We start from the raw sequence: 25198 nt of genomic DNA, 5'->3' as shown, positions 1-25198 counted from the left end.
TTTGGTAGGAAGAAGGAAAGAAAGGCGCTACGGTGTAGTGCTTTATTTGCAGTATTTTGAAGTTTGTGGAAGGAACAAAACTCGTATATATTTTCAGGGAAGAAATTAGCATTTTTGTTGGAATGAAGAAGATTCATTTTATGGCTTCTCCATAGTCTGTGGGTAATGGTAATTTATAGGGGATATGCTTCTTAGATATTCAGCAGCATTGGCATTCTATGTTGACTTCTTAGGTCGTGCTGAATTCCTTGGGCAGTTTTTTACACTTTTTGACTTTCTTATTTTGTTTTCCTTAGGGTTTCCCAGACATTGTTAAGGAGATGCCTCTTCTCCTGATTGTACATTCTTATTCTATCTAATGAATTTCCTTTGCTATCAAAAAAAAAAAATAACATAAATTAATTAATGCACAACATGCTTAGTATAACCTCATTCAATATAAAAACAAGTAATTTAAATTTAACATGGATTAAAGGGTATGGATATCACAGGACCATTGTGAACATGTCTAAATGGGAGGGAGGTTATGGCCTTGGTAATTTGGTGTCTAAAAGCATTTCTTTGGTTGGGACGTGGCTATGGCTCTTTTCCCTCTGAACCTAACTCTCTTTGGCACATGGTAATTCGTAGTAAATTTGGACTTGCATAAAATGAACAAGATGCTAATGTAAGAGTTAATATTACTTAAATATCCGCAAGAACTTGCTCACAACCTTGGTAGATATTTAAACTAAATTGTTTTGTACAAAATAAGTACTAAAATCAACAAAAATAATGTTGAAATTCGACTACTCTTAGAATGTCTAACTGAAAATGGCCCCAAGAATTGGAATGGCGTTTCGCATTATATCCTCAAAACCTTGCAATTTAAACCTAAGTTATTGTTCTTGAAGTTCATAATCCTATTTTTATAGAAAAAAAAACTTTTTAAAATGAGAAAAGGAATATATATATTTAGATTACCACTTTACCTAAAAGCTTAAGCTATTAGATTGTGGGCCAACAATGTATATCAAGCTTTAATACTCCCCAACACGCACAGCCCGACAGCACATGGAGAGATAAATACACAATAAATTTTTTTTTAAATACCACAGAATAAATGCGAGCGATTAGATTAGACCACAAGACCTCCTAGTAACCAGCTCTAATACCATGTTAGATCACCACTTTACCTAAAAGCTTAAGCTATTAGGTTGTGGTCCAACAATGTATATCAAACTTATTGTTGGGTTATCCCACATCGGTTGTGGAAGGGGCTGGTGGTCAGTTACTAAGTGTGAGGGAAAGCCTCACCCCTTGAGCTAGCTTTTGGGGTTGAGAACCTAAACCACCCAACACTGGTATCAGAGTCATGGTTCAACATTCTCCCTGGTATGCCGGGTACGTGGTGCCGCCGATTTGGAGCCCGATGTGTGAGGGAGAGATTGTTGGTTATCCCACATCGGTTGTGGAAGAGGCTGATGGTCAGTTATTAAGAGTGAGGGAAAGCCTCACCCCTTGAATTAGCTTTTGGGGTTGAGAAGACCCTAAACCACCCAACATATATATATATATAAAAACAAAACGGCAGCCCGGTGCACAAAGCTCCCGCGTATGCGAGGTCTAGGGAAGGGGCGGACCAAATTGGGTCTATAGTACGCAGCCTTACCTTGCATTTTTGCAAGAGGCTATTTCCATGCCTTGAACCCGTGACCTCCACGTCACACGGCAATAATGAGGATGAGAAATCCTCAAAATGAGGAAAAATAAAGCACAATCATTCTAATAAAGCTTTCCAATCCCACTGAGAATCCTCAAAACATGTGCCCTTAAAACAGCATGCACTAAAAGGCCAAGGAGATAATTTGGGCTTCTCTAACCTAAAAAATGTACTATTAAAAGTCAAAACAGGCCGCACTAAAAGCCCAAGGACACAGTTTGCTTTCACAAACCTATAATCCCTCGTTTAATTTGTGGAATCAGGACTGGAATGGAACCACTTTCCTACATTTGATTTGCAGAATCAGTGATGGAATCGTGTTTTGTCCGGAGTACTAATTCCATCATTTGCAGGAATTGTGATTCCTCGTGATTCCTACCCATCTCCTGTTCTTCATATTCTGTCCAAAATACTAATTCCATCATTTGGGGGAATTGTGATTCCTTGTTATTCCTGCCCATCTCCAGTTCTTCTCCAGCGACCTCTGCTTCACCATCACTAATGTCACCACTGTCGCTTCCAGATAGGGCTAGGAATGGTTTGATTAACCAAACCATGACCTCCAAACTGTTAAACAAACGAAATTTCAATTCGCCAAAAAAAATCAAGCCATTTCAAATAGTTAACGGAAATTTGGTTAACCGGATTTTAGACCAATATCCAACGGTTAACTGAACCAAATCATAAGATCCAGTAAATTTTAAACTCAATATAAATTGATATTTTGCTTCTATTATACACAACAACAACAACAACAAAACCAAGCCTTAGTCCCACTAAGTGGGGTCGGCTATATGAATCCTTTTCCGCCAATTTATGCGATCATGGACCATTTCTTTTGATAGATTCAAAGATATTAAATCTTTACTCACTATCTCCTCCCAAGTTATTTTAGGTCTACCCCTACCCCTTCTACTGCCCCCCACAGTAGTTAAGTCACTCTTCCTCACAGGTGCACTATAAGGCCTACGTTGCAAGTGTCCATACCATCTGAGTCGTCCTTCCCTTATCTTATCTTCTATAGGAGCTACACCTAACTTACCACGAATATGTTCATTCCTTAATTTATCTTTCAATGTTATACCACTCATCCATCTAAGCATCCTCATCTCGGCAACTTTTACTTTTTGGATATTATGTTTCTTCGTCGCCCAACATTCTGATCCATATAGCATAGCTGGTCTTATAGCTGTTCTATAAAACTTCCCTTTCAATTTTAAGGGTATTCTACGATCACATAGAACACTTGAAGCACTTCTCCATTTTACCCAACCTGCTTTAACTCTATGCATTACATCATCTTCAATTTCTCCTTCAGCTTGCATAATAGATCCAAGGTATCGAAATCTACAAGTGTTATTTATTTCTTCATCATCAAGTTTAACTTTGTCTCCAATATTCCTCCTATCATTACTAAAATTACATTTCATATATTCTATTTTATTTCTACTTATCTTAAAGCCTCTAGATTCCAAAGCTTCTCTCCATAATTCTAACTCAACCTTTACTCCGTCCCTAGTTTCGTCAATTAATACAATATCATCTGCAAACAACATACACCATGGAACCTCCTTTTGTATACTCTTAGTCAATTGGTCCATCACTAAAGCAAAAAAATAAGGACTCAAAGCAGATCCTTGATGTACACCTATGGTAATTGGAAATTCTCTAGTTTCTCCATCGATAGTCTTTACACTAGTCATTACTCCATCGTACATATCCTTAATGACATCGGTATACCTACAACATACACCCTTTTTTTCTAAAACCCACCATAGAACTTCCCTAGGTATCCTATCATATGCTTTCTCAAGGTCAATAAAATATCATATGCAAGTCCCTCTTCTTTTCCCTAAACTTTTCCATTAATCTTCTTAAAAGATAAATAGCTTCTGTGGTAGATCTCCCAGGCATAAAACCAAATTGATTTTCTGAGATCTTCATTTCTAACCTTAATCTTTGTTCAACTACTCTTTCCTATAGTTTCATCGTATGACTCATAAGTTTAATTCCACGATAGTTATTACAATTTTGAATATCTCCTTTATTTTTGTATATAGGTATTAAAGTGCTTTTTCTCCATTCATATGGCATTTTCTTAGTTTTTATAATTGTATTAAATAAATTAGTTAACCATATAATTCCGTTATCACCCAAGCATTTCCAAACTTCAATTGGGATGTTATCTGGTCCCATAGCTTTCCTATTTTTCATCTTTTTTAGTGCAAACTTAACTTCGTTAACTCTAATTTTGCGAATAAATCTTATATTTTTAGTCTTTTCCTCATTTGACAATTCTAAATTTAAGCCTTCTATTTGGTTTTCATTAAACAACTTACTAAAGTAACTTCCCCATCTTTCTTTAATATCTTCGTCCTTAACCAAGACAATATCATCCTCACTTTTTATACATTTTACATTTCCTAAGTCCTTGTTCTTCCTTTCTCTAACTTTAGCAAGTTTAAATATATCTCTTTCCCCTTCTTTTGTACCTAATCTATCATACAAACTATTAAATGATCTATGTTTAGCTTCACTAACGGCCTTTTTTGCATCTTTTCTTGCCTCCTTATATTTTTCAAAGTTATCTTTGTTTCTACATTTTTGCCATGTTTTATACCAAATTCTTTTTGTCATTATGATTTTTTGTACATCTTTATCCCACCACCAACTTTCTTTGCTATTTGAGAATCTTCCCCTTGATTCGCCTAAAATCTCTTTTGCTATCTTTTTAATAGAGCTAGCTAATCTATTCCAAAGAGTATTTGAATCTATCCCATCCTCTAAGGTCCAATCCCCATCTTTGATCATTTTATCTTTAAATTTTATTATATTTTCTCCTTTTAGGTTCCACCATCTAGTTCTCCTACACTGGTTTATTTTATCCTTTTTCTTCCATTTTTTAATGCATATATCTAATACTAAGACTCTATGTTGTGTGGTTAGACTTTCACCGGGAATAACTTTACAATCCTTGCATGATAAACGATCTACCTGGAATAATTGTATGTAAATTGAAATTTTCAAAACATTAAAATTCAAGAGGAAGACAACACATTGCTTGTTCTTTGACAATGAAATCCTAGCTTATGCAAATCCAATGGTACTAGCACTAGATGTCAAGACAAACAAGAGCAACTATATTTAGAATTCTAGACCAGGTTCAAGCATTTTTAACAGAAAGGCATGAAATTATTTCTTTTAAAGAAAAAAAAGTACAACTGTGAACATATAGGATCAGTTCAGCTCAAAAAGGATCAACATTATTATAAAAATTAGAACAACTTATAATCAAAGAACAAACAAGAAGGGAGCTTAATAGTTGCTGTGTTGGGGAGGCACGGTGGGCGCAGTGGCAATGGCCAATGGCACCAGACAGCAGTAGAGTGGCATGGCTGCTTGAGTCAAGCTGTGAAGTATGAGTGCTGCTGGGCTGGGTGGTTGCAGTGGCCAATGGGCGATGGCAGCATCTGGTGGTAGAGTGGCATGGCCACATGGGTTGAGCTGTGAACTGAGCAAATTTGGGGGCTAGGGTTTGGGCCTGTGGGAAAGGGGAATAGTTGGCAATAGAGTTTGAATTTGGAGAGTGGAGGAATGGAGTGATTTGGGTTGGGTAAAGGGTGACAGCTGTAAGCCAATAAGCCTTATCCTATATTTTAAATTATTAAAAAATCAAATGCCGTGGCTAGTAAAACTGCCAAAACCGAAACCAGATCGTTACCTAGAAAAAAATAAAATAAAATCCTAAACCAAAACTGAACTAAAAAACGGCTAATCAATTTTTTGGTTAGGTCTGGTTCGATTCTATGGTCCGGTTTGGTCATTCTTGCCCACCCCTACTTCTAGAAACCCACCTTCAATCACTTCGCCTACCACTCCTTCACCGCCATCCACGACCTCACCATCCGCTCCATCGCCATCAAAGTCAAGGATGCCAAAGTTGTGCCTTAGATTGTGCCTCGATCAAATCACCAATTGCGACCAATCTCAAAACCCTATGGTAATTCATCACAAGTACCGAGCAGATGACGGCCATTCACAAACACACTAAACAGATGAACTACCTCTGCCTTGCCTCCCACCTTGACGCCGTTGTCTCGCACCACCTCTGGCTAGAACCAGGAGATGGGGTTGGCATTCTTGAAATCTATGCCTGGTGACTCGAGTACGCCAACTAGCTTATTTCCGGACCTAGTAGCAGGCAATCCAGCGATGCTACTGCCGGAGTTCATCATAAAGACAAGAGAGAGAGGAGGATGGAAAATATCTTTGCTTTCTTTTAAATCAAAAGGTCATTTGTGGGAAACATCTTATTTTACATTCCATTACCATTGCCATTCTGTGTAAGTATCCAAACACAGTAATAATATTCTGCCATTGATTCCATTCTAGCCTTGATTCTTTTCCCAGTCTGATTATATTCCTATGTCTTTTCATTCCACAAACCAAACAGGGGGTAATTTCATTATGCTCCAAGTTCTACACTAGGTTTCTCCCACCAAAACCCTAATTAAAAACCTAGCTTCCCTATTTCAACTAGCCCTTTTTCAACAACCTTAATCTTCTTTTCTGAAAGCCATTAAAACCCGTATCACAATCAGAATGATAGAGCTGTTTACAACCTATTGGTTGTCGTGTTTGAGGACCATGCCTAATTGTCTCTATTAACATTTCCCAAAGTTTCATCTACAATTTTCCAAAAATCGACAACAAAACGTCTTCCAGGGGCATGGTTTGACCATGAGACATCCATACTAGAGGTCAATATTCAAACCCTTGGAAGGGGTGGGGAGAGGCCTAGGATTGAGGATAAGCTACCTCGCTGTGTAGCTCTCAAGGAGAATAAAAACAAAATCACATCAAAACTGAATTTTCCATATTTTTAAAGCTTCAAAATTTTATCCATATTCAAGACTTAAAACCTCATACATATGATAAAATAACCATGATTTATATTAATTAATACTAGATGTAATATTTTATGCATTTTTGTTGTTTTTAAAGCCCCAAGCTTGAAAGTATAAAAACAAATCCCCTTGAAGCACCCAAAAGAGAGCTCAAAAAGATGCCATCCAATCCCTAGGCTAATAAAAGAATAAAACATTAGGTCAATAAAACCATCCAATCTTTCTAGAAGTCTAAAAAACAAATCCAATTGAAGCCCCTAGAACAAAAATCCTAAAAAAACATCATAAACCAGTTCTATCCTAAGCAGTGAGCAATGATAAAGTTAGAAAGCATCCATTAAAAATGCGTGCATTCCTTTCCAATCAAACCCCCAAAACACAACAAAATAGCAAAATGATGCAAAAAAATCTAATATCGTCATAGAATGAGGTTTAATATACCAACCACTCTAGAAGAAAAGAAAATATCAATTCAAATGCGTCATTCGGAAGGATAACACCAAGCTCTTCATGAAGCTCCCTCCTGGAAGCATGCAAAGTATCAATCAGAAGCAGGTTTGGCAAATAGTTGAATTCAACCATCATGCACACAAACACACACAATGTACAATCTAAAACAACCAAAGTTAAAAGAAGCTTTTATGAAGGCAAGAGTTAAAGAGAATCAATTATTCCTTTTAGTACACAGCAAAGTTGTCAAATCGAGATTCGAATCGTGAATTGAAATTCCAATTTTGGGGATCGAGAATCAAATTGAATCGTAAGATTTGGTACAATTTTCCAAAATCAATTCTAAATTATACGCATCTATTGATATACGAACAACAAGTAAAATATTACAATACATTTAAATTTTGCCAATATAAAAATCATATTTCATGTGTATGCTTTTCCTAAGCAAATGAAAAGTACGGGAATGAGTCCAGAAATATAAATAAAAAAATGAACTTGTGCTGTTTAAGGGAAAGATGCCAAGAAAAGATAATAAAAAATTGAACTTGGGGTGTTTATCAACAATTTAAAATATATATATATGTATATATATTTCATGCATATTGTTTCTCAAATTGAAAATAAAAAATAATTAACTTAAAAATGATAATAATTGAACATACTACGTAAAAAAACCAAGTTCTGTATTTTAACAACACAAGAAAACATGAGTACTACCTTAGCAGAGTGTTTTGCCTTGTCTTCTCTATGGCGGAGAACTATACTCCTCCGAAAGTGAAGAATGGTTTAGTGAAGGTAATATAAGTCCTAAAGTTCTATTTTCTCCTTTTTTTGCACAAAAAAGACATGGTTATATGGTTATGGAACAAAAGGTAATCGTTTAGAAATAAAAGCAATAAGAAAAAGAAATGGGGTTTTGAACCAGCTGTATCTATCAGGAAATAATAGACCTAGAATCGTGTGAATCGATAGAGTTAGATCGATTCATCAGATTTGCGTGGTGAATCAATAGTTTCAACAATGATTCAATTATTTTTCACATTCGCTAGCAAGATTCGAATCGATTTTTTCTGGAATTGATACAAATCATATGAATCGAATTGTGAATCATAAGATTCTAACAACTATGATACACAACGAAGAACGCCCCAAGAAATCACCCAACTGTTTCACCTAGATAAAATGTACACCTGGCTGTTATAAGGGATGAATCCCCAGCAGATATATGGCCTGCACTGGATATATCCCACAACCCTGGCCATGAATCCTTGCACTCAGCACGCTGCTGAACAAGCAGCTCATGAGTACTCTCAGAATAAATCCACACGTGGACTGCTCGATGGTAATCACCATCTCTATGAACATCTCCCCTGTGCAGCAGCAGAATATTTTAGGCACAGAGAATACTAAATCCATGAAAACCTTTTAAGAAATGATAAAGACTACAATTGGAGCAAGAAGTAAGATTGTATGCAATGGACAGATATAAGCCCCTGGTTAAAATCACTTGCCACAACTTGCAAAAGATAAAAAAATTTCCTGTTTACAAAAAGATAATAAAAGGAGACAACTTATCCTTTGAGACAATTGACAAGTACAAGAGTAGCAATAAACTTAGAACAGAAATCTGCTCAATGAACACTCTACTTAACGTAAAGTATAATTACTGATTGATATAGCCATTATAGCTTTCTTGTAAGATCATATATTGTTACAGATCTTCAGTAACATTAACTGAAAAAGCATTATAAAAGAACTGGATAACTAAATGTACAAAACATGAGTTCAATTTTAAAGAGAGAGGAATTTTTAATGATAAAATGGCATAACCATTGAATAGTTCACCAAAAAAAATTATTATAAAGGGTCCCGATAGAGAGAGTTTTCCACCAATAATAATTACTTAAATTTACAATTCAATAAATTAACATTCAGGTTGGGCTAAAAAAAAACAAGAGCATCAGCCATACTATAATCAACATCCATATATTCTCTTCATGGTGTAGGATAGAAACACACGACTCCAACAATTAAAAAGGACTGGAGTTTGTTTATCTCCATTCAGCTCTGCTTAAGGCCACAATTCTGTAAAACTAAAACCCAATAAACAGTTATATCTAAAGAGGGATCCAAAGTGAAAAGGGTTCATTGGTGCCAACACCCTTCAAGCATCTTCAAGGAAGAAGCCGTCACGAGCCGAGCTTGTTCAGGGTATTATGCTTGCCTATGACCACTTGCCTTTTTTGGATGGGTGTCTATCATGCAAATACTAGGCTAAAAACTAGAGTATAACTCCTCAATCATATTGATGTTTCCTAGTGTCAGAGTGAGAATAGCATAAAAAGCTCTTTAGGGGATGGTGAGTGTTTATCAACTTGTAAAACTTACTAAATATTGTCAATATATTTAGCCTACTTGCCTTCCTTGCTAGACACACATTGTTAATGAAAGCGTTGATAATGAATTACATTACTTCAATGTTTACCGTTTTAAGTGTCATTGCTCTCATAAGTTGTTTATGGCTTCCGCTTATATTTGTTTGAATGATAATGAAGGTGTTTTGTTGGTGAATTGTGGTAAACACTTGGCTGGCTAGTTAAAGGCTTTAGCTAGCTTCGTACGTCCTTTCAAGAAGGTGTGAAATATTCAGCCCGTGACAGCCAGAAAGGAGTAATCAATAGCACCAACGAGAAAGAATCCATTAGTTTCAACTCATTGGTACTAAGTAGTCCACGCAACTACACAACTAATCCCAATTAAACGCAACTAAAAGCTTAACCTCTAATTGTGCTGAAATGAGTTATTGATTGATTCGAAACAAAGCGATGCAATTATGATACAAACACTTTTTCCTTCTCGTCAGTTTTCTCAGCAACCAAACAGGCAGGCAGAGAGGGAGTGGTAGGGAAACTAGCCTGGGTTTGGAAATGCCAATCTTCTGGCCAGTTCGGGTAAGGAGATCAAAGCGCTCTTCTTCGACATGAGCTTCAGCCATTGCGTGCTTTCTGCCTACGCCAACAACGCCAATGGTATGTTTGCGGTGGGCGTTTGCCTTCAAAAATGCTTTGAAACAATGGAAGTTGCGTGCCCCTCAAGCGTTCCCACGAGCACTGTTCGGATCCTTTACTCTCCGGCGTCAATTTCCATGTTTGGCAATTATACTGGAATTTGACTCCGATTTGTGTTGTTTTCAACAAATTTAAAAATTTACATAAATTCAATATCTCTCCTTTAAGTGAAGGAAATAAATTTGGGATTAAATATAAATTTAATTTTTTATGCTTTGGATTTAAATTTGAATTTGTGTACATTTAAATCAAGCTTAAAAAAAATTAAAATTTATATAAATTTGAGTTCAAGTCATGAAATTTAGTTGTATTTTTTTTGTCAAATTTTAAGATAGATTAATGTATTTTACTCTGAATTATAAGACATGCTCGTTACTCCACAAACACACAATTATACATCATTTTGATGCCTTTGTAAAATTTTATTAATTTGTGTCTTCAAAACATTTTTTCCTTAGAGTCTCCAAAAGACTATTACCTTAATATGTTGTTGTATTAAATGGCCAATTTTGATTCTATGCAGCAATAATTTTGGAGCTCTTGGATTTTAATATAAAGTCGGCTATTTTAATATTAATTTAATCTTCTTTTTATTTTTTTGTTACTAAGTCAAGTGAAGGAAGGAAAAAATCCACACACAGTACATATCAATATGGCTAAATAAGTACAATAAGCATGTGTCTCAATATGTTGTTGTATTAAAGTACCAAACTTGAGTTTACGTACGTAATAATTTTGAGTTATTATGCCAACATGTAAAGAGACAACCTTCCACAAAAAACTTCAACCTGAGCGTCAATATTGAAATTCAATAGCCATATATCAAGAATTTGCACGCAAGAAAAAAGAAATTAGCATGAGAGATAACTTGAAATACCAAAAATCACCTTTTTCGCCAAACTCATGTCCTCCAGACACCTATTGTTGCCAAGAATCGTATGGATTTTATTAAACTGTCCTTCGACCCCAACCACCTAAAAGGAGTCAAACAATAATGGCTTGAAGAACCCGAAGTGTACTTCGAGAGATCACTTCGATGCCTAAGTTAAGGAATGGAAAGTTCAAATTTCAACAGTAAGTGAAGGGTGAGTGAGAATGAGATGTTTATCGCCTTCTAGTATCCCCTTTTTATAGTGGTGGAGGCAGACCCTCCTTCAACTTAGTATTTACAAGCATGTTATTATGTTTAAAGGGGTTATAGATAATTTAGGGGCAATATTGTTGTCACAACCCAAAAATTCTGCTACATTTTTTCTTTCCATACTGCTAAAAATATAAAATTTCTCTAATACCAATAATAACATCCACAATGTCATCCCGAACCCAAAGTGGGAATCGGGGATACCTGTCCATAAATACATACTATCTATGCAGTGAAAAACATAATATACTTGAACCTCATTTATAATACCAGAGTTCTACTATCTCCATAAATATACATGTGAGTCCCCAAAAATCCATAAAACATCATAGGGATTATACAAAAAATATATCCCAACACAACCACTTACCCTTAAACTAGGACTGTACCAACTCCTCCTCTACCTCGGAGCTCGCTCCGCTCGTCTATCTAGATTTCCTGAAATGTTTGAATTATGAGGTGAGACACCTCTCAATAAATGGGATAAATTATCATCAGTGTGTGGCAACATGAGTTTTATTGTGTTATAAACATATATTACACATAATTAACTGTAATATAATTAATTGTATCTGATAAATTTACATAATCTATCCCCTTACCTGATTCCTGAAGAAATGCCTATATGGATCTTAAAATCATGTCTGCGGCATTCGTACAAAGCCCTATATCCATAAACCCTAATTTAATCAGCTCAATACCAAAATAATAACCATTTTAATATTCCCTAGGCCCACACATTCCAAATAACTTATTAAACTTGAAAAACAGTTTCCTTACCCTTTTTTTGGAGTAGTGCTAGGAATGCCTAAACTATGAAACCGCTTCGGTTAAACTACGGAGAATCGCCTCTGGGATCCCATAATGACATTTATCCTTCAATGCTGTTACAATCAGGTCAAAAATCAGAGAGAGAGAGAAAGAGAGAGAGAGAGAGAGAGAGAGAGAGAGAGAGAGGGAGAGGATTTTAAATTTCAAAAGAAAAATAAGCTTATGACTATTTATAGATGGTTGTACCTGGACAAAACCGTCAACGGTTTTAGGGAAACAAAATCGTCGCGATAACTCAAAAATCGTCACGATAACTCAAAATCGTCGACAATTTTTTTAGCTCATCCAAAATCGTCGATGGTTTGGCTTGTGCCAAACCAAATTTTCTATTTTCTTTATTATTTTTATTATTATTATTTTCCAGATCTCTACATTCTCCATTCCTTATAAAAATTTCGTTCTAGAAATTTGCTAATCGACACTTATACCATCAACTGAAGAAAAAAAAAAACCACTAAATCTTTATTAATTAGCCTCACTTATGGTAAAAGAATATCGTGGTTCCATATATGGTTCTGGAAGATTACAATAACCAAGTCAAAACTCTCCCAAAACCACTTAACATAAATAAAAAAAATTCATTACATTTTGATTTACAAATAATTACATTCAACTAATTAACCTGCATAAAAATTTGCTTACATACAACAAATCCTTACCTGAACCATTACTTTTTTCTAGCTAATGTTGGGCCCCACTAAATAGATGTCGGTACTTCTGACGCATTTCCTCCTCTGACTCCCATGAGGCTTCCTCAACTGCATAGTTCCTCCAAAGTACTTTTACTAGTGGAATCTTTTTGGTGCACAATTCTTACTTTTTACGATCTAGGATTTGAACTGGCACTTTATCACATAATAGAGTATCTCCAATCTCCAATGCCTTATATCTTATTATATGTGATGGATCTGGAACGTATTTCTTCAAGATAGACACATGAAATATGTCATGGATTCTGGATAACACTTGGGGTAATGCTAACCTATAGGCAACTAGACTGATTCTTTTGAATACCTCAAACAGACCAATATACATAAGGCTTAATTTACCCTTCTTACCAAATCTCATCACTCCTTTCATCGGGGCAACTCTAAAAAACACATGATCCCCTACACCAAATTCCAACGTTCGTTGGCAGGTCTCTACATAGCTTTTCTGTTGACTCCGAGCTGTTTTAATTCTTTATTGGATAAGCTTGATTTTCTCAGAAGACTATTATACAATCTCCTATCCCAAAATCAATCTGTCACTCACTTCATCCCAATATAGTGGAGTTCGACACCTCAAACCATATAATACTTCATACGGTACCATTTCAATACTCTTCAAATAGCTATTATTATAAGAAAATTCCACCAGTGGTAGATACTGAATCCAACTGCCTCCAAAATCTAATACACAAGCCCGCAACATATCTTCCAGTATTTATATGGTCCTCTATGTCTATCCATCGGTTAGAGAATGAAATGTCTTACTAAAAGTCAACTGGGAACCCAAAGCTCTTTGTAAGCTCTTCTAGAACTGAGACGTGAATCGTGGGTCCCGATCAGATACGATGGACACTGGTACTCCATGGAATTTAACTATCTCTTAGATATATAATTCTACCAATCTACTAATGGAGTAGCTAGTCCTGATTGGAAAAAAAATAGGTAGTCTTCGTTAAATGGTCCACGACTACCCATATGGCATTTTGCCCATGTTATGCTGGTGGCAATCTTGTGACAAGGTCCATGGAGATATGCTCTCACTTCCATTCTGGAATATGAAGTGGTTGCAATGATCCTGCTGGCCTTTAGTGCTTAGCCTTTACCTGCTGATAGGTCAAACACTACTTTACATAACGAGCAGTTTCTCTTTTCATATTGCTTCACTAGAAAGATTCCTGCAAATCTCTGTATATTTTCGTACTTCTTGGATGTACCATATACAGAGAATAATGTGCCTCTTCCAAAATGATCTTTTTAATTCCAGAATCATCAGGTGCACACAGTACGGTATGATACCTCAAAGTTTCATCACCTGAGATATTAAAATCTATCTCCAGCCCGCTCTGTAACTTATCCACAATCTTTTTTAATTTTGTATCTTTCATCTGAGCTATCTTAATCCTCTCTATTAAAATGGGTTGAAGAACTAGATTAGCAATAAATGTCTGGTGATTACCCTCTACCAGCTCAACACCAAGTCTCTCTAAATTCATTCTGATTTGATGTTGCGCCACCACTACTGATACTAAGGCACTCACTAACTTCCGATTCAAGGCATCAGTTACCACATTAGCCTTCTCTAGGTCGTAATTGATGGTGCTGTTGTAATCTTTAATCAATTTCAGCCACCTCCTTTGCCTCATATTCAATTCCTTCTGCATGAAGAAATATTTCAAACTTTTATGATTTGCAAATATTTCACATCTTCCACCATTCATATAATGTCTCCAGATCTTCAATGCATATAACACTGCTACTAATTCCAAATTGTATGTAGGGTAGTTATTCTCATATTCTTTAAATTTCCAAGAAGAATACGCCAAAATTTTTCCTTACTGCATTAGAACACACCCCAGCCCTTTCTAAGATGCATCACTATAAATCACAAAACCATAATTTCCTGATGGAATGGTCAAAACTGGAGCAATGACGAGTCGTGGTTTTAGTTCCTAGAAACTCCGCTCACAATCATCGGTCCACTCAAACTTCACGTTTTTCCTCGTTAGTCATGTAAGAGGACCCGATAGTATGGAAAATCCTTCCACAAATCATCGGTAGTATCCTGTCAGTCCTAAGAAACTTCTAATCTCCTGAACATTTGTCGGTCTCGCCCAATTCACTACTGCCTCTATCTTGCTCGGATCTACAAAAATACCGTCCTCGGATATCACATGTCCAAGGAATGAAATTTTCTCCAACCAGAATTCACATTTTCTAAATTTAGTGTAAAACTTCTTTTCTCTTAACACCTGTAGCACCAACCTCAAATGATTTACATGCTCCTCAGGACTCTTCGAATAGACCATAATATCATCAATGAAAATCACTTCAAACTGGTTCAGGTATTCATGGAAAACCCTGTTCATTAGATCCATAAATGCCGCACGAGCATTGGTCAGTAAGAAGGGCATAACTAAGAACTCATAGTGGCCATACTTGGTTCGAAAAGCCATTTTTGAAACATATTGTGATTTAGTTTTTACCTGATAGTACTTGGATTGAAGACCAATCTTGGAATAGACCCGTGTTCCTTGAAGCTAATCGAACAAATCATCAATACGGGGAAGAGGATACTTATTATTAATTGTCACTTTATTTATCTTCCTATAGTCGATACACATCCTCATCATCCCATCTTTCTTCTTTACAAATAGAACTTGTGCTCCCTAAGATGATACACTAGGTCTGATAAACCCCTTATCCAGTAATTCCTACAACTGCTCCTTTAATTCTTTTAATTTAGCTAAAGCCATTTATAAGGAGCTTTAGATATTAGTGTTGTCCCTGGAAGTAAGTCAACGACAAATTCAATTTCATGATTAGGAGGTATTTTAGGTAACTCCTCTGGAAAGACATTTGAAAATTTCCTCACTACTGGAATATCTGCAAGTTTCAATTCTCTCTCTAGCATTTCCTTTATGTAAGTTATATACCCCTAATATCCGTCCAGAAGTAGGAGCGCATGCACAACCCCACAAATCTGTACTCCTACTCCCCAAGAGGTCTAAATACTACCTCCTTCTGATGACAATCAATGCTGACATAATTAGCAGCTAACCAGTCCATCCCCAAAATTACGTCCAACCCACACATATCCAACACTACGAGATCGGCTGGTAGCACTCTTCCCTGAATATCCATTGGATAGCTTTTAAGCACCTTCATACAAACCACTACTACTCCTATTGGTGTGGTCATAGGTAATTCGGCATCCAATACTTGAGGTTCTATCCCACACAATTTAATATACTTCTGAGAAATAAACGAATGTATGGTCCCTGAATCAAATAAAACAATAGCTTTAATTGAATACATAATAATAGTACCTGTCACCACATCATCTACCTCCTTTATGTCTCCTGGTGTAGATACCCGAACCAAGAAAATAAAGGAAAATAAATATAAAAAAAGGAAAATAAATAAAGGGAAGGAAAATCAAGAAAAAGGAATGGAGATGGTTTGGTACAGAACCAAAACTGTTGACAGTTTGAGGTTATCTAAGAAAAACGTCAATGGTTTGAGGTCATCTCAGAAAACTATCGACAGTTACAATAACTGAGAGCGTTTTAAGTACCAAACTGTCGACAATTTCGTCAAGTTCAGAAAAACCGTCGACGATTTCCCACAAGGCAGCTTGCCTATAAATAGGGTTCAACTCATTTTTTTTTAATAAAAACTCAAATTCTCTCTCTCTCTCTCTCTAAATGCTAAGGTTCCGTTCTCTCTCACTCTCTCTCTCTCTCTCTCTTCCAAGGCTTCCTGAGAACCACTCTCGCCCTCCGAACGCCTTTCTCTTCTCCCTCGGCTCGCTGGCTTACTTCCCGCGGCGAGTTAAGGAATCCAGGGTTTCCATCTTCTAATCGTTTTAGGCATATCTTCAAGATCAGGTAAAGGGAATAGATTATGTCAAGAATTTTTATAAGTTAACCAATTAAATCGTAATACGAGATTACAGGAATTATATACATGTTTTTCTGAATATTCTAACCTATGAAAATTGAATTTTGGATTATTATTATTATTATTATTATTATTATTATTATTATTATTATTATTATTATTATTATTATTATTATGAGTTGATTACACTGGCGTTTGTGAGCCTAAGAATTTTATAATAATTGTATTTCAAAGTTGAACCGATCGAATTAAAGTATTTAATTTTTGGATTATTGTAGTAGATTTTCTAAATGATTTGACCGGTTAAAATTATTGGTTTGATTTATTATACGTATTTTGTAAAGAATTAAAGTGAGTAGGGTTGGTTATCTCTGTTTTTCCTTTAAATACATATTTTGAGTTAAATAAATGGTGGAGATAATTAAACCAGTATTTTCGGTAAAACAAATATTGGGTATAAAGTGACTTGTTTTCCAGTACTTTATATAATTATGAGAAATACTCAAATCGTGGGGCATGAGAAATAATTTTATTGCTTAATTAAAGTTATGAGTTTATGGTTTGAAATAATGATATACTGGAAATGTGTTGATAATATATTATTTTCTAGAATGGTTGAAAAGAATGCATGTATAGTAAATAATTATGGTGGCGTATAGACCACAGGTAGTTTTATTAAATTACAATCTATGGTTTAAGAACTTTGATGGACCATAGATCACTCGGTACCACAGCTACAGTAATGAAGAGCTTAGTGCAACCACACGTCTCAAGGAGAGTGTTGGTATTGAATAGTGGAGTGGGTCAGTGAAGTGTAGAGTTCTCATTTAGAGTCTAGACTAGCTATGGGATGGCCATTCGTACTAGTAGACATATAGTATGGTTGACTTAGCTTGGTGGCAGGCCGTCCAGGGTTAAGTCCAGCCTACGGGCCACATAACTCGTCATGGGGGGAAGCATGTCATTTATCCATTCGAGGGTGAGTTCTTATATTTATATTTGTAGATTTAACTAGAGTATAATAGAGTTGAGTATATGAAAACAAAGCATATGAAAACAGAGTATAACAGAGCATAGTATTCCAGAGGTTACAATTTGCAAAATATAGTTATAAAGTATTTACGGTACACAACTTATAGTTGCAAAGTATTAACAGCTTACAGTTTATAGTATTTATATAGGTGTGAGTTATAGTTTTCATGTGAAATTTATTTATAGTAAAGTATTAAATGTTTTTTATACTGTGACATTACATATGATTGGGGAAAAGTAAACTCTCTGCTCGAGGACTTACTGAGTAAGGCGAGTACCTTGATAGGTATTAGTTGTAACCACACCCAAGTTAACTGGACAAGATTATATAAGGTATCAAAGCAAATTTGTGTTATATGTTATGGGCTTGTAATCTCCCTAATTCTCGGGAACTCTCACTTATAAATAATGATGTATGTGTGAGTATAGTCTATAAATGTATTAACAGTTGTTGTTATTGATTAACAAATGGTTATATTTTGTATACACTAAACTTATGATAGCCACACATTGATAATAATCCATTATGTCTTACTGAGAAGTTTCTCACCCCAATATACAACTCATCTTTTTTAGGACTTTCTGGTGGTTGATCTTAGAAAGCTCCATAGCAGGGTTGATGGTATAACATAGGGTGAGTGGCTATAGAAACTTAGATGTATTTTGGTTATGTTTTATAGTTTTGATTATGTAATATGGTAGAATGGATATAGCCTTTTTGGTTGTATAGTATAGTACTTTGGTATTTTAATTGAGGATGTATAATTAATTCCGTTGCGTGCATGATGATTGTGGTATTAGAGATAGGTGGAAGAAACACATAACCCCGGGCCCCATTTAGGTTCGGGGTGTTACACCTAGTGTCAGTACGTAAATCTACGCTTGCGCAGTATTCTTCTGCTGGCCGCCTTAGGGTGCTTGGTTATTTCCCCATAATTGTCTAGGAGCGGGAGCATTGCCTAGCTGTGCACGACAGTCTCGTGCCATGTGACCCAGCCTACCACATTGATAGCGAACATTCCTTCCCGCTACACTCTCCCAGGTGTCTCATGCTACATCTAGGGAAAATAGGGTAGGTATGATCGCCCTGATACCCACGGTTTCCTATCTCTTGTCTTTGATCCCCATTGTAGTTGTCTCTCCTCCACAGACCCCGACTAGTACCTGCTTGAAACCTAGGAGGTGTAGACCTTTTCCTCTGACTCTGCACCCCAGCACTCCTCTGTCAACTTACCTCTGCTACGGTGGCCCTATCCACCAATTCTGAGAAATCCTGCACCTTTAAAACTACCACCTGCTCATAAATTTCCTGTCTCAAATCTCTCTCAAATTTTCTTGCCTTTTTTGCCTCATCTGGAACCATGTACGGGGCAAAGCGAGATAATTCAATAAACTTCGCTACGTACTGCTGAACCATTAGGTACCCTTGGGTCAAATTTAGAAACTCCTCCACCTTAAATTCTCTAGTGGTGGAGGGGTAGTATCAGTCGAAGAATATTTCCTTAAATCGGCTCCAAGTCATGGCTACTGATACTGGTCTCTGCTCCTCCAGTACTTTCACAGCTATCCACCAGCGCTCAGCCTCACCTATCAACTTGAATATGACATCAGTGTAGTGCAGCACTGCCAATATTTTATCAATCACCTGGAACCAGTTTTTTGCTATAGCTGGATCGGCTCCACCTGTGAAAGCTGGAGGATTCATACGAGTAAACTGACTAATCGTGCAACCCTAGTCAGCTGGTGGGTAGTTTTGTTCCTTAGAATTCCATGCTATTTCTGCCATAACTTGCTGAGCCACACTACGCAATACCTAATCAGAGTCACTGGCACCCATACTGGAGGCCCCCACGTCGCCACTACCTCCAGTGTTCACTTTGTTACCTCCAGGGTCCATCCTGAAATTAGGGCAAAAACCAACCTTAGAATCCTACATCATAACACAATTCGTGCACTTATCTAACTAAGAAACAATAGAATATCCCCATATAACCATTCAACTTATATCCATAATCCCAATTTAATATTTAGTCCTGCAACTTAGAAATAAAACCCGATGATAATTTACCATGGCTTTCCTCAAATCGTCGTCTCAGGAAAACCACGAAAACAACCATGGAATTCCTATCTCCAGGCTACGAGATGAAACCAATTCCTCTTTATTCTCCATTGATGGCTACTAAAATCCTGATCTACCCATATCCTACCCTCATCAAGATCTTATCCGCTGAAGTTTACAGAACTTAGCAACCAAGGCTTTGATACCAAACTGTCACGACCCGAAAATTCTACTACATTTTTTTTCCACATTGCTAAAAATATAAAATTTCTCTGATACTAATAATAACATCCACAATGTCATCCCGGACCCAAAGTGGGTACTGGGGATACCTATCCATAAATACATACTATCTATGCACGGAAAATATAATATACATGAACCTCATATACAATACTAGAGTTCTACTATCTCCATAAATATACATGTACATCCCCAAAAATCCATAAAACATCTTAGGGATTATATAAAATATATCTCCCAACACAACCACTTACCCTTAAACTAGGACTGTACCAATTCCTCCTCTACCTCGGAGCTCGCTCCGCTCGTCTGTCTGGATTTCCTAAAATATTTGAATTCTGGGGTGAGACACCTTTTAGTAAGTGGGATAGATTATCATCAATGTGTGGAAACATGAGTTCTATTGTGTTATAAACATACATTGTACATAATTAACTGTATCTAATAAATCAGGAAATCTATACTCATACTTATATAAGTCTGGTAAAATCATAGTTAATTTCGAATAAATTTCTATAAACTTGTAAATCATTTACTATTTTTGTACAATATTGAAATTCTCCACTGGATGGATAGCTAGCTAATATCATGTATTACCCCCACATGATTGGCTTGTGCAGCCCGTAGGTGGGACCTAGAATTGGTTGGCCTACCATGCTAAGCCAAAACTGACTCTTCTGTAAGTATGATTGGCCAACCTAGGGTGGTTCGGACTGCCAGGGGGGAACACTACTCTTATATGGGCTCAATCGACTATCCAATCACCAACACTCTATCTGAGACGTGTGGTGACACTAATCTGACATAATAGCTACGGTACCATACTCTGAAACTAAACTAATCCATCAGGGTTCTGCTAGCTTTGGTGTATTCCCGAGAGGGGAGTGAATTGGAATTTTATAATTTTGTCCTAGGTTAAACTAATCCAACAACAAGTATTACACAAACCTAGGGTTTGTCTATGCAGTTCCAATATGCGCAGATAAATATAACGTGAAAATTAAATCATACGCAACATTCACACTATAACATACACGTGCAGAATATAAATTTGCAAAATATAAATAGTGCACACACGATATGTTTTCAGAGTTTGGCCAATATTGCCTATGTCCCCACCTCTAGCTTGTAAGCCCGAGGATTCCACTAATGCTCACTTAACTGGTGGTGCGGCACTGGTTACAGTTAGGTCAATTAGCGGGGCTGACCTTAACCTACACCTTACTAGGATGGTGCACCTAACTTTCCTAACCGGGTCTAAGCCAATCCGGGACTATTCCACAGGGCTAGTCTCCCTCTTCAGGCCCACGCTTGGAATACAATTAATATGAAATTTCGTACAAATAAACGCTTCTTACACAAGCAGATAAGTACCACTTCAGCATATGTAATAATCAACGCACACCAATAATGTAGGAATTATAAGCTTGGTGCTCTAATGTGTGCTAAACACTCAAATGAGTATGGATAATCAATCTAGATCAAGAGTGTATATCAACGCAAGATTTGGAACACAGTATATGAATATCACAAAATCAAATCAAGGTTTCAAATATGCTTAGCAAGGTGATTCAAACAAACTCAACAAGATGTTCTCAATATACTAAGCATAAGGAGTGTTTGAATACAAGCTTTAAAAATGATTTTGCAACAGAAAATATAGACTTAGGTGTCTTACAATAACAATGCAAGAACCACAACCTTCCAAGTCTTCCCACGCAAGATTTATCAAGTAAAATTGATGGGAGAACTTAAAGCTTTACTCTAAAAAAAAATCAAACAATCAATATAGCAGATGAGAGTATAAGTGGATGAGGATTAAGCACAAACACTCTAAATATGCTCACAACACTTGAAAGATCAAGGAAAATGAAGTTCTAGAGTGTTTGGGAGTAGTATAGGCTAAAAAAGGGATTTTTGATTTTGAGAGAATTTTGGCCCTAATCAATTTGCTAATTCTTACTAATTATTGAAAATGAACATGTATATATAAGTAAAGAGGAATTTTTGACTGTTGGGGACTCAATGGGGATAATTAGAAAAGTTTAAAATAGGTTTAGAAAAATTAACCCAGTTTACTCCTTTTAATTTTTAGTAAAAATTAATTTACCCCGCGAGATTCGAGTGCCCGGTCTGAGGTTCGGGTGCCCGAATAGACTCACTCAAAAGTTCACTTTTTAATGGTTCGGGTGCCCAAAATCAGAGTTGGTTGGCTGAACCAAAGTCAGTAGCATTCTGTCTGAGGTTCAGGTGCCTGAAGCTAAGTTCGATTAACCAAACTGACCAATTCGGTCACCCGAGGCCATAATGAACATGAAGGTTCGGGTGCCCACGTAGTTGAAAAGTGTTCTAACACAAGTTCGGGTGCCCGAGGGAGATACGCTCAAAATGGTTCAGGTGCCTGCACACAAGTCAACAGTTTGACTTGTCTAGGGTTCGATCGTTCGAAGCGTTTTAAATGCAGTGGTTTGGTCTCCCAAGCACTCTCAACATTTTCAATTTAAGTTCAATTTTATCCTAATTTAATTCCCCTGATATAGTGAGTGATGTTGGGGACTATAAGCACAAAGTGTGGGTACCTAAGGTCTTTAAGGACACCGAAAAAATCCGAAGTCAGTCAACTAAAGGATGATCCCTAAGGTCTCTCTAAGGTCTTGAGCTTATAGTCCTACATGCATGATATGCAGATTATTACAAACATTTTTGAATGGAATTATTATAGATCCAATAACATTACAAAAAATAATAAATGTGTCGGGGTCTTCCTTTTCTTCAAGTCTCTAAGTACCATCATGTCATATGATATTGTCTATGAAAACCTGTATAATAACTCGGCAGACATTAAATACCTGAGTATTTGTCATAATCAAAACAGGGTATGACCCATAGGGTCAACATCATTCTCTATAGTCCACTCCCTATCTTTGATCATTTTATCTATAATTTTTATTATATAATATCCCTTTAGGTTCCACCACCTAATTCTCTTACATTGGTGTATTTTATTGTTTTTCTTATATTTTTAAGTACATATATCTAACACTAAGATTTTATGTTGTGTGGTTAGGCTTTTACCTGAAATAACTTTACAATCCTCGCATGATAAATGATCTACCCTCCTAGTTATAAAAATTCTATTTGACTTCTATCTTGTCCATTTTTAAAGGTTATTAAGTATTCTTCTCTCTTCTTAAAGTAAGTATTCATTATAATAAAATCTTATGACATAGCCAAGTCTAAGATCATCTCCTCGGGCTAATTTTTGTCATCATATTCATATGTTTTATGTATCCTCTCATAACCTTTATTATCCCTTCCAATGCGTCCATTAAGATCTCCTCCTATGAATATTTTCTCAGTCCCTAGTATGTCTTATATAATACTATCCATATCTTCCCAAAATTGTATTTTAAGATTTTCTACTAAACCTACTTGAGGAGATAAACACTAATGATATTTATTATCCCTTGACCTAATACCATCTTGATTTTTTATAATTCTATCTTATACTCTGTCTACATCAACAATGTTATCTTTTAAGTTTTTGTCTACAATAATTTGCACTCCATTTTTATGTTTTTATTTTCCAGTGTACCAAAGTTTAAATCATGATTTATCAATTTCTCTAACTTTCTCCCTCACCTACTTAGTTTCTTGAAAGTAAATTATATTAATTTTTTTTCTAATCATTGTGTCCACAATTTCTATACTTTTACATGTAGTTTCCCTATCAAGTTGCTAATCTAATCTTAATTTTTTAAACTAACTTCTTTATCTGCCCACCCTCGTCCACTTTTCACTACACCCAGATGGTATAAGTGTAATGCGTTTCTAGTAGGGGACGCCCTAACATATATTCGGTAAGAATTCATATCATAGTGATCTAACAAATTTTACGCTAACTGTTAGCTACCTAACACAACTCTCCTCATTTATATGGGTTAGAGACCGGTTGTGTGTAAAAAAATTAGGATATTAAATGCATCACAAGTAGAGTTTTTAAAGATTCTTTCTTAAACATAGATTTTGGGGTCTTTACCAGTGAGTAAATGTGTATCTTTGCATGTATATTTACATGATATGATGTTATCTTTGACATCCAAAACTTCGATACTAAATTCTAATATTTTGAAGTTAAAAAATAAAATTAATTATAAAAGATTTTTTTTTGGGTGCACAAATCTTATTATCTGCACAACTTAAGTGTACATTTATGGAACTGTTTTTTAAAAGAAAACACATTTTTTTGGTGTGATAAATAGATATAATAATGTATTGTTTAAGTCAAAATAAATTGAACAATTGTTTCTTTAAATAGAATAAGAAATGGTAAACAAAGTTAAGCTTAAATTCATTTTTCCTATGTTTCAAATTATAATTTTATTATAATATTTTTCTAACAAAATTATAAAGCATGTATATTGCACAAAACTTAAAGAATTAAATAGTCAAATACATCCATATTGCTTCAGTTTTTACTAGTGCTAATAAAAATTAAGAAAAATAAAAGACTAATAACATGTACACCCTACTTTTTTTATTTAATTATTTATTATATATTTTATTTCCTTTTTCATTTTCCTTGATAACCAAACATTAAAAAGTAAATTTTTTTAATTTTCCTTTGCCTTCCTTAATATTTTTCAAATTTCAAATAGTCTTAATAACTAAGAAAATCCTTACATTTAAAACAGAAACAAATCATTTTGGGTGACTGCAAATTCTCTAAGAGATCATTTGGAACCACTTACAGTGAAACACTTTTAAAAAAGAGTGTTGAATTTATTGAGTGTTAAACTGAAAAAGTGTTAAAAAATTAGAAGTGATACTTGGTTGTATTGAAATAAGTGGTATTTTCGTCTTAGGATGCTATATGATTATATTTAAAATTAAAAATATTAATATTTTTCTGAGAAATAATTTCATTAATAATTATTTTAATTATTTTTAATTAACATTTAAACATTGTTTGTTAAAAAAAATAAAAAAGTTTATTTTTAATTAATAATAATCTTATTATTAATGAATATTTATAACATATGACTATCATACTAATTTATGATAAAAATAATATTATTAATTAAATTAAATTTATTTATTATTAAATTAAAATAATAGATGATTCTTTTTCTTCATTACAAAATTGAATTAC

General features: G+C 35.4%; 1 protein-coding gene across 4 annotated transcripts in view; it reads right to left on the bottom strand.

Moving 5' to 3' along the window:
- LOC131157054 (nudix hydrolase 3) overlaps positions 1 to 10269 on the bottom strand; it is a 136847-nt gene extending 126578 nt beyond the window's left edge. For 2 of the 4 annotated variants that reach the window (XM_058110907.1, XM_058110908.1), the window contains exons 1-3: positions 9978 to 10268; positions 8253 to 8432; positions 7055 to 7132 (exon numbers count right to left, since the gene is read on the bottom strand). In XM_058110907.1, the coding sequence (XP_057966890.1) occupies positions 7055 to 7132; positions 8253 to 8432; positions 9978 to 10057 (338 nt within the window). In that variant the 5' untranslated portion in view covers positions 10058 to 10268. Of the gene's footprint in view, positions 1 to 7054; positions 7133 to 8252; positions 8433 to 9977 lie in introns of all 4 variants that reach the window. The other 2 variants (XM_058110909.1, XM_058110910.1) reach the window with 1 other exon arrangement.
- Positions 10270 to 25198: the final 14929 nt, after the last annotated feature.

The sequence above is a fragment of the Malania oleifera genome, chromosome 6 (genome assembly GCF_029873635.1).
Source record: "Malania oleifera isolate guangnan ecotype guangnan chromosome 6, ASM2987363v1, whole genome shotgun sequence".
In the NCBI taxonomy this organism is placed as follows: Eukaryota; Viridiplantae; Streptophyta; class Magnoliopsida; order Santalales; family Ximeniaceae; genus Malania; species Malania oleifera.
The sequence above is the reverse complement of the archived record's forward strand: the minus strand, read 5'-3'. Positions and strand labels throughout refer to the sequence as shown.